The sequence below is a fragment of the Equus przewalskii genome, chromosome 28 (assembly GCF_037783145.1).
Source record: "Equus przewalskii isolate Varuska chromosome 28, EquPr2, whole genome shotgun sequence".
NCBI lineage: Eukaryota > Metazoa > Chordata > Mammalia > Perissodactyla > Equidae > Equus > Equus przewalskii.
The window spans coordinates 7562036-7574147 of record NC_091858.1 but is presented as its reverse complement, the minus strand read 5'-3'; the positions used below and the strand labels follow the sequence as shown (position 1 = coordinate 7574147).

At 34.2% G+C, this 12112-nt stretch overlaps 1 protein-coding gene across 1 annotated transcript in view; it reads left to right on the top strand.

The window, feature by feature from the left end:
• The window catches only part of KCNU1 (potassium calcium-activated channel subfamily U member 1), a 150402-nt gene that overhangs the window by 50648 nt on the left and 87642 nt on the right, over nucleotides 1-12112 (top strand). Inside the window, exons 11-14 of the mRNA XM_070598090.1 lie at nucleotides 1551-1656; nucleotides 2784-2866; nucleotides 3992-4061; nucleotides 10298-10450. Of these exons, the coding sequence (XP_070454191.1) occupies nucleotides 1551-1656; nucleotides 2784-2866; nucleotides 3992-4061; nucleotides 10298-10450 (412 nt within the window). The remainder of the gene's footprint in view (nucleotides 1-1550; nucleotides 1657-2783; nucleotides 2867-3991; nucleotides 4062-10297; nucleotides 10451-12112) is intronic.

Sequence of the window (12112 nt, the reverse complement as noted above, 5' to 3'; positions counted from 1 at the left end):
CCCAAAGAACCAACTTTTGGCTTTGATCATCTTCTCTGTTTTATCTTTATTTTCTATTTTAAGTTTGCAGTCTTTTTTTTTTAATTGTCTGTTTCCTTCTTATTTCTTTGGATATATTTCAATATTAATTTTCAAAGCTATAACTTTCTCCTAAGGCATTGCATTTATTGTATCCAAAGGGTTAGATATTTAGTGTTTTCAACATAATTTATTTCTAAGAATTTTATAACTTTCATTATAAGTTTTTAGACTTCCAAATGTAAAGAATATTTTTATGTTTTTTAATTATTAACTCCCAACTTAGTTGTATTGTGATCAGAGGTCATAGTGCATACAACAGCTAGTTTTTGCAACGTGTTGAGGCTTTCCTAACCAGTCAAGCAAATTATCATTTTGATAAACATTTGTGTGCTCTTGAAAAAAATACAATTAGTCACAATAGCCAAGGTATGGAAAGAACCTAAGTGTCCCCCAATGAATGAATGGATAAAGAAAATGTTGTGTATATATATATATATATATATATATATATATATAATCAATGGAATGTTATTCAACCTTAAAATAAGAAGGAAATTTTGTCATTTGCAACAACATGGATGAACTTGGAAGGCATTATGCTAAGTGAAATAAGCCAGACAGAAAGAGATATACTGCGTGGTATCACTTACATATGGAATCTTATTTTTAAGAAAAAGGAACTCATCAAACTCATAGAAACAGAAAATAGAAAGAAGGAGCTACGGGGTGGGGGAAATAGGGAGAGGTTGTTAAAAGGGTACAAGCTTTCAGTTTTAAGGGGAATAAGGTCTGATGATCTAATTATAACATGGAGACTATAGTTGATAACATTGTATTTTACAATTGAAATTTGCTAAGAGAGTAGAACTTAGACATTCTCACCCTGCAGAATAGGTAAATATGTGAGATGAAGGATGTATTAATTCACTTAATGGGAAGAATCCTTTCACAATCTATGAGGATATCAAATCATCGAGTTGTGCACTTTAAATATCTTACAATTTTATTTGTCAGTTATACCTCAATAAAGATGAAAGAAATGGATATCCCAAATGTTGCTTGCAGAATCTATAAAAATCAAACTTGATTTTTTTTTCTGCTTGATCTATCAGTAATTCAGAGAGATCTGTTGAAATCTCTCTTTCCAGTGACAGATCATCAATTTCTTTCTCTTGTTTGTCAATTTTTTCTTCATATATTTAGAAGCTATGTTATTAAAGTCACAGTTGTTTTAAAATATTTTGTTTTTTGAATAATTGAATTGTTTTTATTTGATACTGAACTTCTGCAGTCTTTTGTTTAGTATTAACCTGATTCATATTTTTTCATATCACTATGATTGATTAAACTTGAGCTGCAGGCTCATCCCTGGAATTAAGGTAGTGGTGTCAATATTACTTAACCATGTGGATTAATGATGGAGGATGGATGTTTTCCAAGAGGAGAGTAAAGCTGGTATTTAAATGCACTAAATAAATCTGACAATCTCTAAACTAAAGTCAATCATCTTTGGCACATCGTTTGTCCAGGGCTCCTCCTTCTTTGGAATTAGAAACCATATTTAAGTGCTACATGGCCTATACAACTTTTGTTTCTGGATCTGCACTAAAGTGGGAGGATCTGAGGCGAGTTGCGGTAAGATCTAGTTCTTTTTCTCCTGGTACTTTTCCTAAGCTGCAAGAATTAAGAAGATAGGATGTATTGCTCTTTCAAAAGTTATTATGCCATGTTATTAAATTGGGGGAAATATGACTTCCTCAACTTTAGAAACTGATGATACGGGAAATGTACTAATTGACCTCCAAATGGTCCTTAAAACATATCAAGCAGACTTCATGTTTTCCCTGTACTTAAATTTAAATTATTTACTTCACTAAACTCTCTATATGTCTAGAACAGTTTTATTTTATCAGCCTAAGATATATGAAAAAGTTATGGCTAGCAAAACTGTGTTTGATCTTACTATGCAAATAGGATTTTTACCAGATGAGAGATTTCTAGGAGTCCATCACCTTCACCAAATTTTGATAAACAAGTTGATATGCCTTCTGATAGGAGAAACATGAAGGAAAATAGCAGAAATCCCATTAAGGTTGAGATTAAAACTAATGAGCAACAGCCAACCCTCTAGACATCTTTCATTTGAGATCAAAGCCAGCTTCCTCTCATGTGTTAGGTTTCATAGAGTCATACAAACCAAAAGGCTTCAGTTTTTTAAGGCAGAGTTCTGTACATTTAACATAAAGTATGGAAACCAAAAATGACAGATACAGCATAATCTTTCTCTTCCCTGAAACTTAGTATTGTAAGAGCCACTTCAATAATTTTCCAGAACCTTAAGATTCAGAATCCACAAATATTTAATGACTGTTTACCTTGACCCAAGCAGACTTCAAGTTCCTCTATTCTTTGCCTATTCTGAAAGGTAAATAAATATATAGGTAGTTCTTTAAAAAGATCATATTACTCATCACTAGTCATAAATTGATGGTTATAGATGATAGGAAAATATAACTATGTTACTACACCCATTTTAAAGCAAGTTTACATCTATGTTGGAGACCCTGTGCCCTGGTCCATCTGCTACATCCCTTGCAGCATTTGCAGGATTATGATTCTGATGTAAAGACATCCTTATCAGAAGTCCTTCCCAAGTGTGTTCTCTTTCCTACTGGAAATTTTATAAGAAAACTCAAAAGGGGAACACTAGAGTATTTCCCATGTAATTAACAAGATGGCTGCTGTTTAATCTTGAAGAATAGGTGGAATCTGCAGAAGCATGCCTGATTATAGCCAACCCTTTCTGCAGTGATTTGCATGCTGAAGATACTTCAAACATTATGAGGTAAGAAACTGGCATTGTGTTTTAGATGCTCCCATGCTGATTTTATTTTTATCTCTTTTAAAATAAAGCCCAGTGCATAGGACTAAACAGGTGAAGATGTCATCTATCTCAGTACTAGATTCATCATATTTCAGGTTTCTGCCTATTTTTTTGTCCCAGAGGCTGCACAGATTATGAAAAAGGAAGTGAAAATAGAGTATCCTGAGTATCTATGTGCTTCTTCACATACTTTCTTGAAGTTTCATATGGATAATAGCTATCTAAATTTAAAAAGCAAGCATACAAATAACTGAAAACTGTTGAGATAGCACTCTTATAACTAACATCCTCTCCCCCTCAAAAAAAAAGAAAGATACCATGTGTGATTTGTGAATCTTATTAGTAGACTTTGCTTATTGGGGTTTTTATTCTTCTGTAATTCTAGTGAAAGACTGTACATGGTTCAATATGATATGCTTATAACTGTTGGCAAGTATTTCCCAGATGGCTAGAGTTAGCATTACCATCTTTAACTCTGAACTTTCTATGAGCAGGAACTTGACTTGTGGTAACACATTCAAACTAGCGTTGTGATGGCAATAGCATTGTGCCTAAGCCAGATGAAGTTTTGGCCCCTAGAGCAAAATAAATATACATAGCTAAAGGTGACTATACAAATAGGAAGAAACAGCTGAGAACTTAAACCACGCATAATACAGTAAATATGAGCTAGACCTTAGTTTCTTAATTTGTAAAATGAGAAAGTTGGATGAGACAATCTCCAAGCTGTTTCAAGCTATAGACAGTAATTCAATCTCTATTTTTTCCTGTAATTAATGTCTTTGAATTTGAAGGCTAAAATATATGGAACTGTTATTTCCTCCTCAAGAATTGGTCCCAGAAGACCACAGTTTCCTAATACTTAGAGATGACCTTTCCATAGATTTAGTTAACTAAGCCACTAAAAAAATAGCACCCTTCTGTGTTTATGCTATTAAATAGAACATTTTTAGAGAAGAGCATAATGATGAGCTTTATAATATGCTGTTTCCCTATGCTTACCCACACATCAATTTGAATTGAATTGTATTACAAAACCATTGGATATGGCACATCACTGATGAGCATATTTTGTTGTTTACGTAGGGTGCTCTCTATCAAGAACTATCACCCACAGACCAGAGTCATCATACAGATACTTCAATCCCATAACAAGGTATTGTAACATTCTAGCCTATCAAATCTCCTCTTATAGTCTTTGAAGCTAGATGAACTTAGTTCATCTAAGTAAATAGATGAACTTATTACTTGATAATGGGTCTACATGTAAAAAGTTTTTATCAGTTATAAGTGAAATTTGGAGTCTCATTAAGATTGCTATCACTTAAGAATGTAAATTGGGAAGAGATATATTTGTATACTTTAAAATCTGCTGCCTGAGGGTCTGTCTTTCAATCTGTCTGAATCCAGGTGCTTTTCAAGATCCTTACCTTTGGGACAGTGACAGGTCTTGGTACAGCCTCAATACTGGCAGCCACTAAAAATAAAGTAGGCTGCTTGAACAATCACAAAGGTTTGAAAGACAGCCAAGAGCTAGGGCCAGGCTCAATGATAAAGTTCATCCTCTACACAAGACACACCTTAAAGACTGGGAGAGGTGGCTGTTTTATCTAATGCATAGAAACCAACACAGAGAGTCAAGGCAAATGTGAAAACGAAGGAATGTGTTCCAAACAAAAGAACAAGATAAAAAACCTCAGAAAAAGACCTTAATGAAATAGAGATTGGTCATTTATTTGATAGTTCAAAATAATGAGCATAAAGATGCTCACCAAGTTTAGGAGAAGAATGGATGAACAAAGTGAGAATTTCAACAAAGAGATACAAAATACGAGAAAGTAGTAAGTAGAAGTCTCAGAGCGGAGGAACACAATAACTTAACTGAAAAATACAGTAGAGAAGTTTGACATCAGACTAGACCAAGCAGAATAAAGAATCAGCAAACTTGATGACAGGGTAGTAGAATCCACCTGATCAGAATAGCAAAAAGAAAAAAGAAGGAAAAATGGTGAAGACAGCTTAAAGAACTCATGGGACAACATAAAGCAGACCAACATTCACATTATAGGAGTGCCAGAAAGAGAAGAGAGAGAGAAAAGGGCAGAAAATATATTTGAAGAAATAATGGCTGAAAATTTCTCTAACTTGGGGAAGGAAACAGATATCCAGGTCCAGGAACCACAGAAAGTTCCAAATAAGGTGAATTCAAAGAAACACACACCAAGACACATTATAAATAAATAGTGTGAAAAGTTGAAGAGAAGAAGAGAATATTAAAACCAGCAAGAGAAAAACAACTTGTCACATACAAGGGAACTCCCACAAAATTATCAGGAGATTTTCGACAGAAACTTTGCAGGCCAGAAGGCAATAGCACAATATATTCAAAGGGCTGAAAGAAAAAACTACCAACCAAGAATATTCTACCTGGAAAAGTTGTCATTCAGAAGCAAAGGAGAGATAAGGAGGTTTCCAGACAACAAAAACCAAAGGAGTTCATCACCATTAGACTGGTCTTGTTTTATGTAAGTCTTATAGTAACTACAAAGCAAAAACCTACAGTAAATACACAATAGATAAAGAAAAAGGAATCTAAGCATACTACCATAGAAAATCATCAAATCACAAAGGAAGAGGGAAAAGAAGAAGAAAGGAACAGAGAAATTTAAAAACAGTCAAAAGACAAATTACGATAAGCACATAATTCTCAATAATTACTTTAAATACAAATGGACTAGATTTTCAAATCAAAAGGCATAGAGTGGCTAAGTGGATTACAAAAAAAGAAGAAGACCCATCTATATGCTGCTTACAAGAGACTCATTTCAGGTGTAAGGACACACACAGTCTGAGAGTGAAAGGATGGGAAAACATATTGCGTATCAATGGAAACCAAAAGAAAGCTGGGGAAGCTATACTTATATCAGATGAAATATATTTTAAAACAAAGATTGTAATAAGAGATAAAGAAGAGCATTACATAATGATTAAGGAGTCAATCCAGCAAGATAGTATAACATTTATAAATATTTATGCACCCAACATAGGAACACCTAGATATATAAAAGAAATATTAACATACCTAAAGAGAAAAATAGATAGCAATACAATAATAGTAGGGGACTTTAATGCTCAATTTTCATCAATAAATAGATTATCCGACAGAAAATCAATAAGGAACCAGTGGCCTTAAATGACACTTAAAAGACCAGATAGACTTAACAGACATATACAGAACATTCCATCCAAAAGCAACAGAATATACATTCTTTTCAAAAGCACATAGAACATTCTCCAGGATAGATCATATGCTAGGGCACAAAACAAGTCTTACTAAATTTAAGAAGGCAGAAATTATATGAAGCATCTTTTCAGACCACAAAGGTATGAAACTAGAAATTAATTACAAGGAGAAATTGGAAAATTTATAAATATGTCAAGATTAAACAACATTGAATAACCAATGGGACAATGAAAAAATCAAAAGAGAAACAAAAAAAATCTTGAGACAAATTAAAATGGATATACAACATACCAAAACTTATGGGATGCAGCAAAAGTAGTTTTAAGAGAGATGTTCACAGCAATAAATTCCAAACTCAAGAAACAAGAAAAATCTCAAACAACTTGATTTTATACCTCAAAGAATAAGAGGAATGAACAAAGCCCAGAGTGAGTAGAGGGAAGGGAATAATAAAGATCAGAGCATAAATAAATGAAATAGAAGCCAAAATGAAAAGAGAGACCAAAAATGAAGCATTCAACAAAATAGAGACAATAGAAAAGATCAATGAAACTAAGAGCTGGTTTTTTTAAAAGATAAACAAAATTGACAAAGCTTTAGTTAGACTCACCAAGAAAAAAAGAGAGAGGACTGAATTTAAATCAGAAATAAAAGACGAGACATTACAACTGATACCACAGAAATACAAAGGATCATGAGAGAATACTATGAGCAATTAAATGCCAATAAGTTGGACAACCTAGGAGAAAAGGATCAATTCCTGGAAACATACAACTTACAAAGACAGAACCAAAAAGAAATAGAAAATCTGAACAGACCGATTACTGGTAAGGAGACTGAATCAGTAATCAAAAATTTCCCAACCAACAGAAGTCCAGGGCCAGATGGCTTCACTGGTGAATTCTACCAAACATATAAAAAAGAGTTAATACCAATCCTTCTCAAAATCTTGCCAAAAAATGGAAAAGGAAAGAATACTTCCAAATTCATTTTATGAGGTCAACATTACCCTGATACCAAAATCAGACAAGGATGCCACAAGAAAAGAAAATTAGAGGTCAATATCACTGATGAATATAGAAGCAAAAATCCTCAACAAAATATTAGGGAACCAAATTCAACGATACATTAGATGGATTATACCATGATCAAATTGGATTTATTCCAGGGATGCAAGGATGGTTTAATATCTACAAATCAATCAATGTGATATACCACATTAACACAATGAAGGATAAAAATCATATGATCATGTCAATAGATGCAGGAAAAGCACTTGACAAAATTCATCATCCATTTCTGATAAAAACTCTCAGCAAAGTGGGGTTAGAGGGAATGTACCTTAGCATAATAAAGGTCATATATGACAAGCCCACAACTAGCATCATCCTCAATGATGAAAAGCTGAAAGTTTTTCCTCTAAGATCAGGAACAAGACAAGGATGCCCACTCCCACCATTTTATTCAACTTAGTATTGGAAGTCTTAGTCAGAGCAGTTAAGCAAGAAAAAGAAAGAAAAGGCATCCAGATTGGAAAGGAATAAGTCAAACTGTCACTATTTGCAGATGATATGATACTATTTATAGAAAACACTAAAGATTCCACCAAAAAACTGTTAGAACTAAGAAATGAATTCAGTAAAGTTGCAGGATACAAAGTCAATATACAAAAATCTGTTGCATTTCTGTATATTAATAGCCAACTATCAGAAAGAGAAATTAATAAAACAATCACATTTACAATGGCATCAAAAAGAATAAAATAGCTAGGAATAAATTTTACCTAGGAGGTGAAAGACCTGTACCATGAAAACCATAAGATATAAGACATTGATGGAAGAAATTGAGGAAGAAACAAATAAATGGAATGATATTCCATGCTCATGGATTAGAAAAATTAATATTGTTAACATGTCCACACTACCCAATGCAATCTAAAAATTCATTGAAATCCCTATCATAAGTCCAGTGGCATTTTTCACATAAGTAGAATAAAGAATCCTAAAATTTGTATAGAACCACAAAAGACTCCAAAATAGCCAAAACTATCTGAGAAAGAAGAACAAAGTTGGAGGCATCATGCTTCCTGATTTCAAACTATATCACAAAGCTATAATAATCAAAACAATATGGTACTGGCATAAAAACAGATACATAGATCAATGGAGCAGAATGGAGAACCCAGAAATAAACTCACAGCTATATGGTCAATTCATGACAAATAAGCCAAAAATATACTATAGGGAAAGAACAGCCTCTTCAATAAATTGTGTTGGGAAAACTGGACAGCCACTTGAAAAAGAATGAAACTGGACCACTATCTTATACCATATACAAAACTTTATTCAAAATTCATTAATGACTTGAGTGTACAGCCTGAAACCATAAAACTCCTTAAAGAAAACATAGGCAGTAAGCTTGACATGCATCTTGGTGATGATTTCTTTGGATTTAGCACCAAAAACAATGGCAACAAAAGCAAAAATAAACAAGAGGGACTACATCAATCTAAATAGCTTCTGCACAGCAAAGGAAACCATCAACAAAATGAGAAGGAAAACTACTAAATGAGAGAAAATATTTGCAAATCACATATCTGATAAGGGATTAATATCCAAAATATATAAAGAGTTCATATAACTCAATAACAAAAAAAATCCAATTAACAAATGGGCAGAGGATCTGAATAGACAGTTTCCCAAAGAAAACATACAGATGGCCAACAGATGCATGAAAAAGTGCTCAACATCACTAATGCAAATTAGAACCACAATGAGATATCGCTTTACATCTGTTGGAATGGCTATTATCAAAAAGACAAAGAATAACAAGCATTGGTGAAGATGTGGAGAAAAGAAAATCCTCGTGCACTGTTGGTGGGAATGCAAATTGGTGCAGCCACTATGGAAATCAGTACGGAAATTTCTCAAAAAATTAAAAATAGAACTACCGTATGATCCAGTAATTCCATTCTGGGTATTTATCTACAGAAAATGAAAACACTAACTCAGATAGATGCATGCATCCCTATGTTCATTGCAGCATTATTTACAATAGCCAAGACATGGAAATAACCTAAGTGTCCATCAATGGATGAATGTTTAAAAAAGATGCAGTGTATATGTATATATAATGGAATATTATTCAGCCATAAAAAAGAATGATATCTTGCCATTTGCAACAACATGGATAGAGCTTGAAGGCATTATGCTAAGTAAAATAAATCAGAGAAAGACAAATACCATATGATCTCACTTATATGTGGAATAAAACAAAAACAAACAACCCAGAACTCACAGATTGGTGATTGTTAGAGGTGGGGGTGGGGCTGGGTGAAATGGATGATGGGGGTCAAAAGATACCAACTTTCACACAAAATAAAGTATAAAATAAATAAGTCCTGAGGATGTAGTGTACAGCATGATGACTGTAGTTAATAACACTGTACTGTATATTCAAAAGTTGCTAAGACAGTAGATCTTAAAAGTTCTCATCACAAGCAAAAATATTTGTAATCACTCTGGAAGTGGATGCTAACTAGACTTATTGTGGTGATCATTTCACAATATATACAATTACCAAATAGTTGTGTTGTACACCTGAAATTAATATAATATATGTCAACTATATCTTGATAAAACAGAACACATAAGACAAACGAACAAACAAAAAGATTGAAATTTGGGATACAATTAGAGATCTAAACCATTTGACCTGATTTTGCAACTCTAGCTATTTTTGTTTTCAGAAGTGGGAGAAGTTGACCGCTAACTACTTCCCTTTTTTCAATTGAAGTAACATTGGTTTATAACATACAAATTTTGAGTGTACATTGCGACAACATGGATGGACCTTGAGGGTAACATGCTAAGCAAAATATGTCAGACAGAGAAAGATAAATACTGTAAGATTTCACTCATATGTAGAAGATAAAACAACAACAACAGACACACACGTAGACACAGAGAATGGATTGATGGTCACCAATGACCACTTTTAAATGCTGAATTTGTTCTTTTCACTTTCACGGACCTGGGCATCATCAGTGTTTTCAAGCAAATTAAATGAAAGAAAGACATCCAGAAAGAAAGAACTTTCTCGAGGTATATTTATTCCTAATGCTTGTCCTATTTTCTACCACGAAACAGGTTTTTCTGCCAAAGATTCCCACCTGGAGCTGGATCGGTGGGGACAACATCATCTGCTTTGCTGAATTAACGCTTGGATTTATCTCCCAGGGCTGTTTGGTGCCAGGCTTGTGCACCTTTCTAACATCTCTATTTGTTGAGCAAAACAGAAAGGTAACCTTGTAAATTGATGTTGAATCTTGGCTCTATCCCCATTTCCTCACATGCTAGGATCAGAAATAGAAAATAAAAATTCAGGAAAGCAAGAAGGCCCTAGGAAATGAGATTTGACTTCCACTTGAGCTGAGAAAGGTTTGAGAGATCTGGACCGAAGTCCTAGGTACTGCATTGATCTTGAGGGAGTTATTTGTCTTATTCTTGCCTAAGAGTATTTATCTGCAAAACAGAAACCATAACTCTGCTTTCTACCTGCAGCCCACTGTTATGAAAGTAAATGTATTCATAAAAGTAGAAGCACTTTGAGTTATTGAAAGTAGAAATATAAATAAAGGTTATATTATTAGTGGAGAAGTCGTATATTTAAATATAAATTAAAGGCAAAATAATTGACATAAATAACTCACCAAACAGAAATAACAATACAAATGATAATTAAAATCTAATTTTCCAGGTTATTTTTGGGACATTCCATGCAGTAATAATAATAGTGACCCCATACTATGTGCCTACTATGTGTTATACATTTTAAATATGTTTCCCCTCAGTAGGGTTTCAAGGTAGCATCCCAGTGATGGGTCAGTGAAGCCAACTAACTTGACTGTGTAGTAAGTTCGTGAATAGCAAAGGTGGAATTGTCTGACCTATGGTCCTACCACTGTGCCCCATTTGTTGGGTATCTACTCACAGTCTCCCACCTCAGATTCTTTGATGCCTTTGTCTGAGACAAAATAAGTGGTTAAAAGGGGTTATTGAAATGAACTACTATAGCACACAGAACAGCCTTCCAAATGCCAGTCCCATGAAATGCTCCAGGAAAGGTGTTCTGACTCTCAGCTGGCCTGATATCCTTTCTCCAAAGCCTCTTGGAGAGTGACCTTTCTCTCCATTTAATTATGAGTCCACATTTGCTTTTTCTTATACTCAATTTCCCTCTTGGCCTCTCTTTGCACTTGATTTCCTTTGTTCAAGAGTCAAAAAGTGTTTACATCTTTTCCAGTTCCTTCCCTGGTGCTGTTAAGAAAAGCAAAAGAGAGGAAATATGCTCTGGCCAGCAAAATGCTAACAGGAGAACACAGAATTCTTCTACAATTCCTTCTGTGAGTGTGAGGAGATACCATATACTGACAAATGGAAAAGACCATCGGCCACTGGGAAAGGGCTTGATGCTACTACAGTGAACATGCTTTAACTTTCACCTAATGGTCACTGTGTAGGGCCGGCCCAGGAAATGGCTTCTAAGGAAATTGTCTTTGCCTGTGTTGTATGCTTAGAGAGTGGAAGTTAACTGCAGCATCTGTTGTGACCATTGTGATTTTAATCTCCATGGCTGGAGAAAACAAATGGAATGAGAACTCCATATGTAGACTTTATCTCTTTTATGGAAATATAGAAGGTAGAGATGCAAAACCAGCCCTATTTTTTTGTTAATCTAAAGTTTTAACCTCCTCAAGGAGGGTGGACACTTGTCAATATTCGTCATACGATGGCTTTTGGAATACAGGAATTGAGAGAGAGAGATTTATGGTCGTGATAATTCTCTTTTTGTTTGTTTTGGAAGTGAAGTCTGACAACTTCTTTCAAAAATCCTAAACTGGGCAGTCAGGGTAAGGTCTTTTAATGCTGTACTCTGTACTGGTGCTTCGGATTCTGTAATGA